The sequence below is a fragment of the Nannospalax galili genome, unplaced genomic scaffold (genome assembly GCF_000622305.1).
Source record: "Nannospalax galili isolate Female #2095 unplaced genomic scaffold, S.galili_v1.0 scaffold983, whole genome shotgun sequence".
In the NCBI taxonomy this organism is placed as follows: Eukaryota; Metazoa; Chordata; class Mammalia; order Rodentia; family Spalacidae; genus Nannospalax; species Nannospalax galili.
Genome location: NW_008350255.1, coordinates 398778 through 404550, shown reverse-complemented (window position 1 = coordinate 404550; position 5773 = coordinate 398778). Strand labels below are relative to the sequence as shown.

At 50.1% G+C, this 5773-nt stretch overlaps 1 protein-coding gene across 1 annotated transcript in view; it reads right to left on the bottom strand.

Annotated features, from left to right (window-relative positions):
• The window catches only part of Nipal4 (NIPA like domain containing 4), a 17286-nt gene extending 11845 nt beyond the window's left edge, over positions 1 to 5441 (bottom strand). Inside the window, exons 1-2 of the mRNA XM_008847387.3 lie at positions 5189 to 5441; positions 868 to 1107 (exon numbers count right to left, since the gene is read on the bottom strand). Of these exons, the coding sequence (XP_008845609.1) occupies positions 868 to 1107; positions 5189 to 5231 (283 nt within the window). The 5' untranslated portion in view covers positions 5232 to 5441. The remainder of the gene's footprint in view (positions 1 to 867; positions 1108 to 5188) is intronic.
• Positions 5442 to 5773: the final 332 nt, after the last annotated feature.

Sequence of the window (5773 nt, the reverse complement as noted above, 5' to 3'; positions counted from 1 at the left end):
TATTCCCTCGGGAGGTGGAGAGATGGTTCAGCAGTTAAGACCACTGACTGCTCTCACAGAGAACCGGGGTTCAATTCCCAGCACCCACATGATGGCTAACACCCGTTTGTAAATCCACTCCTGGGGGATTCAATGCCTTCTTCCGACCTCTGAGGGCATTGCACAACATGGGTGCACTTACATCCATGCAGGCAATACACTCATACACATAAAAATAATAAAATATTTTTTAAGAAAGAAAATATTCCCTTGAAAGTCTGTATTTTCCCTCATGATGGCACTTAATACACCATAGGACACTTGCCTGTTGTCTGTCTGTCTCTTCCATTTGACCAATGTTCTACAGGGACATTGCATCCCCATGCCTCACACTGTACCTGACACACAGCAGGCATACAATAAATGGTGTTTCCACAAGTGAATTCCTTTTACACATGATTTCTTTTTTCAAAGATGTTTCATGGAATCACATCCTAGTTTCCAAATGAGCAAGTCTCAGTGCTTGCACTGTGATTCAGCTGCAAGTAGCTAGGGCACATCAGAGTCTGCAGTGCTGCGGACAGAGCTTTTGTGATCCCATTTCACTGAAGTTGTGACTTGCCTGGGAGGCTGGTAAGAAGCAAAATGTAGTCTAAGCTTGGAGTATCTGATGCTCCATCCTGAGGCTTTTCCCCAGTTGCACATCATCAAGTTTCCAGATTGTAAAGGAAGTCTCCCAGCTGCTGGCAGTCTGGATTCTCAGGCATGAGCCTCCAATGCCCACTTGAGGCTCCATCCTTGGAATGCAGCCCAGTTCTCTGGGATGGGAAACCATCCATCAAGGGCTTAGCTGCCCCATGCCCATCCTCTCCTGCCCAAAGAGCCTACCTGCCCGCGTGGCCCCGGTAGCCACGAGTCGGATGAGGCCTTTCTTCTTAAAGATGACACTGCTGCCAATGAGGAAAGAGGAGAGGATGGCGAGACCCAGGCCAATGTAGAAGCCATAGTTCTTCCTGACACTCTCTTGCCAGCTGATCAAGGTGGCATTACTGGGCACCCCAGGGCTGAGGCCACTGACAATCTGGCACAGGACTTCTTGGGAGGAACAGTAGAGGCTGACTAGGGAACCTGTGGGGGAAGAGCATGGTGAGGGTCATGCTTGGGGACATGGGCACACTTCAAAAATATTGAAATTGACCACTGATTTAGATTTCATACTTCCATTCTGTGGCTCCACCCACACACCCACGAATAATTGCTTCTGTTCACTAAGTTATTGCTAAGGACTTTATTTGCATGGATTTAGCAAATTTTAAGACCACTTGTCAAGTAGGTGACATCTTTAATTCTCATCCCATAGACATGGAAATGGGGACAATAAGGAGTCAGGTACTTGCATAAGGACATATAGCTTATCTGACTTCAGAATTTTAACCTGTGGCTCTGATGGCCCCCCACCAGGTGGGGGCCCCCCAAGCTCTCAGGAACATTGTGTCCAACCTTCTGGGCTTGTGGGCCTCCAGTACCTACTAAACTGACTGAGTGGATTCTTCTCTTTCATGTCATATCTCTACAGAGGAAATGTTGCTGGGCTGAGAGTCCACTGAGCTCCTTCTTGGTCTGAAGATGACTGAGGGGTGAGCTTCCTGTGTGTGGTACCCCATCATTCCAGGCCTTGTTTCTGAGACCTGTGATGCCTGTAGTTAGTGGCCTGCTTCAGACCGCAAAAAGATTGGTGTCCCTGCTATCCCACACAGACAGTTTACAGTGTGCTCTCCTTGGTCTAGTGTCCCCAGGAGTCTGACTCTTCCCTCGAGCACCAGAGCCAGCCCCCATCTTGCCTGTTCCCAAGGAGACCCTTAGGAACACAGGGAAGACCCTCAGTGAAATGCAAAGCTATGCAATTTCAATGAAACAGAAGAAAGCACAATCAGGACTCTGCCAGTGCTGCCGTGCACATGACCCCTATTCTAGAGTTTTCCTTGAGGATCCTTAACAACCACTGTATGAAACATGCACAATAACCATTTCCAGATCATTAGTTGAGAAACTGAAAACTGACACCTGTAATAAATGGCGAATTCAAAAAGACCCCATGTTCACCGGATGGCCAAGCCCACACCCAGAACCACCACACACTCCCAATAAAGCAGGTTGCACCACAGGGCAGGAATGTGGGGAAGCTCAGGAGATCAGTTTCTCTCCGGCCATGCCAACCTCTGAGTGAACATCTGGCGTGCTCTCTGACCAGATGTGCCCCTGCAATTTATCAGTTTACTCCACACTCATGTTTGCCATGGGTTCAGTCTTTCTAAGTGTCTGATTTCTACCCACAGAAGGCCCCTTTCCAGTCCTAAGTCACAAGGGCCTAGGCTCCAGATACTGGACCAGGCACTTCTCAAAACAAGATGAAACTAGCTAGCCGGAAAGGCCCCAAAATCCAAGGGCAAGACATCAGGATTTTGGCACATCTGCAGCAGAGTGACATCTTGGTGGGGCAGAATAAGGATAATGTTGACCATTCAAACACAGGCTGGAACCATACAGAAACAGAGACGGAAAAGCCCGTTAAAAATTCCAGCCAGTTGGGGGGTAGGAGTAGTCAGGGACTGGAGAGATGGTTCAGCAGTTAAAAGCATATATTGCTCTTGCAGAGGACTCAAGTTTAATTTCCACCTCCCATGTCAGACGACTCACAGCTACCTGTAACTCCAACTCCAGAGGATCCAATGCCTCTAGCCCCTGAACATACACATGCGCGCGCGCGCACACACACACACACACACACACACACACGCACCACACAATTAAAAAACAAAAAGAGCCAGGCATAGTGGTGCACACCTTTAATCCCAGCACTCTGGAGGCAGAGACAGGTAGATCTCTGAGAGACTGAATCCAGCCTGGTCTACATAGCCAGTTCCAGCAGGCAAAACACTCATACACTAAAAAAATAAATAAATAAATAAATACAAATATAAATCTTAAAAAAAAAAAATCCAACCAATCTTGGATAGAGCTTTATGTTCAAATACTTGCCTGGGATGAACAAGGCCCTAGGTTCCATCTCCAGTACCAGGAAGAGTAGGTGGATCTCTGTGAGTGGTCTACACAGCTAGTTCTAGGCCAGCCGGTGCTACGTAGCTCCGGGCCAGCCAGTGCTGCTTAGTGAGACCCTGTCTCAAACTCCCCCAGCCTCCACACTCAAATAGTGAGAGGGTAGGAGGAAGAGCAGAAAAGGGGGGGAGGGCAAATATAGAAAAGGGACAATTATATATGTGTATGAAATTGTCACAACAAGCCCATTATAATGTAAAAAACCCAGCCAGTCTAACTCAGGAAACTAAGACTTCACAAAGGAAAAAGACCTGTTGGAGTCACACAAACACTTGGTGGTAGACTTAGGACTGGAACCCAGCAGGGCACATCCACGTGTCTTTTGCTATGGAAAGGCCTGTCTTTCCCACCATCTGTGTCTCAATCAAGGAATGGAGAGACAAGACACTGTCATCCCCAGCCTAATCAGACTGGTTGTGCATGGCTCACTCCTGTTCCACCAGCTCAGGCATCCTTGCCTAAGAGCCCCATCTGAGGAATTCTCTGAGCCAGAGCCTGTGCCCTTCCCCTTCCCCTGCTTCCTCAAGGTTTGTCGCTGATGGGTGGAGCCAGAGGACTCACCTCAACTTAAGCTGTCCTTTGAGGTCGTTGGTCCCTATGAGGTCTTTGGCCCATGAGGTCTGCAGTGTCCAGTGAACTCAGCACCTCCAGAGTCAAATTCTCCCAGTATAGTGAAGAGAAAAAGAGAGGGAAGGTAGCTAAAAGGAGCACCTTAGAGTGGGTGCTCATCTGAAAAATGGGTTCCAGGTCCATAATTCCTGTCTTCTCCTCTAGAATGGTCTAGAATGCCTGTTGCCTGAGGTTAAAAGGTGACTCAGGAGATCAAGGTCATCCACTACTCAAAAGCTGGCTTTGAAAGCTTCACTGAAGAAGGGTGGAATTTAGGGAACTGGTATACCTCATTGGCATTTCTAAGACAAGAGGAAAATGGAGCCGGACCAAGAAAGGAATCAAGTACAGAAAGAAACACAGATACAGGTGTTCCATCCAAGAGCAGTTTTAGATCCTCCCCTGTGTTACCTGGAACAAATGATTAGCTTGGCCAGAAACCCATTTCTCTATCTCTAGAACGGGGATAATAAAATTGTAACTACAAGCCCTAGGGGTGCAGGTCAGAGTTAGAATGCTTGCCTAGAATTGTCCAAGACTAATTCCAACACTGCAATAAAGAAAAACATAGAAAAGGGAAAGAACAGGAAAATATGAAGGAAAAAGTTTAAAGTCTGAGCGCAGGGGCTAGTGAGATGGCAGGGTGGGTGAAGCCCTTGTCCGCTCAGGGCTGGTACTTGAGCATACTCTCCCCCTACAACCAACAGGAAAATGGAAGGCCTCTGTCCTCTGATAGCCATAGTCCACCATGGCACATGTGCCCACACACACATCATGCTCACACACATGCACATATACTAATGATAATTTTCTTTTTTTAAATCTAGCCATGGTGGCACACACCTGCAGTCTCAGCTGAGAAGGGCTGAGGCAGGAGGATCTCAGGTTTGAAGTAAATCTGGGCAATTTAGCAAACTTTTGTCTTAAGATAATAAGAATATAAATAGAAAAGAAATAATTACCTACTTTGTCGGTGTTACTTCAAGGATTAAATGAGATAGTTCAGGAAGGCTCAGGGCCTCTACCTGGTTAAGAACTGTCTGTGAAGCCAAATGTCTTTCCTGGGCATTGCCTGAGGCTCTTTCTCTCCCTTTTTGAAAGGTGTGGATTTGGGGGTGGTGAATCTCTGTGTCCCTCTGCGCTCTGCCTTTGGTGACAGACAGACAGGCAGATGTGGGCAGGTGTAGTGCCTGCAGAGACTCCACACTACCCCTGAGCCCCCCACCCCATCCACTTCGCGGGCCACCTGCTCCAACGCGCTGCGCTCCCTTTCCCTCTTTTCCGTCTCTGCTCCCGCAGCTGCCATCAGGGGGGTCACATCTCCGACAGATCTTCAGGACAGTCTGAGAACCGAGTGTGTGAGTGTGCGGGGGGCAGGGATCGATTCGCGCTAGCCTCCCCCTCCCCAGTTTTGTGACCCTGGCAGGCAGGCAGGCAGGCAGGCGAGGAGAAGGTGCTCAGGTCCCCGCCCTGCAGCACGCACCGTTCTCGCAGCTGCCGTTGGTGTAGGCTACCCGCAGCTCCATGGGGACCTGGGCGCACCACCCGGGCGCAGCGGACGGCCCCCGGGATCCACGGCTCCGGGACCGGTGGCCGCGACTTGCCACGGCGTGGTTCGGGCACAGGAAGCCGCTGGGGTCCTGACCCGGGGGTGGGGAGAGTGACGCGCCCCGGAGGGGAGGGTCCCCGGGGAGGAGTCACCCCGAGCCTTGGGCAACCCTGATGCCGAGGAACCAGCTCACCTCCCGGGGTGCGACCGCAGCTGGGCGCCCAGCCACCAAGTCACCGTCCCGTGTCAAGGGCAAAAGAGAGGGGGCGGGTCCCCGCCTTTCCGGGACGCTAGCACCCGCATCTGGCTCCCTCTGTGGCAGAGTTGATGAGCCCGGGCGGATGGAGCAAGAGGAGGCCACTTTGGGAGGTGGAAGTGCCAAGGAGGGCTCTGAGAACCTGGGTCCTCCCCTGCTTCCTTCCCTCCTCCCTTGTCTCATTCATTCAGTTAGTTTACAAGTCAGATCTATGCTGGGCCCTTAGGTTGCTGGAAGAGAGCGCCCAATAAATATTCAATACA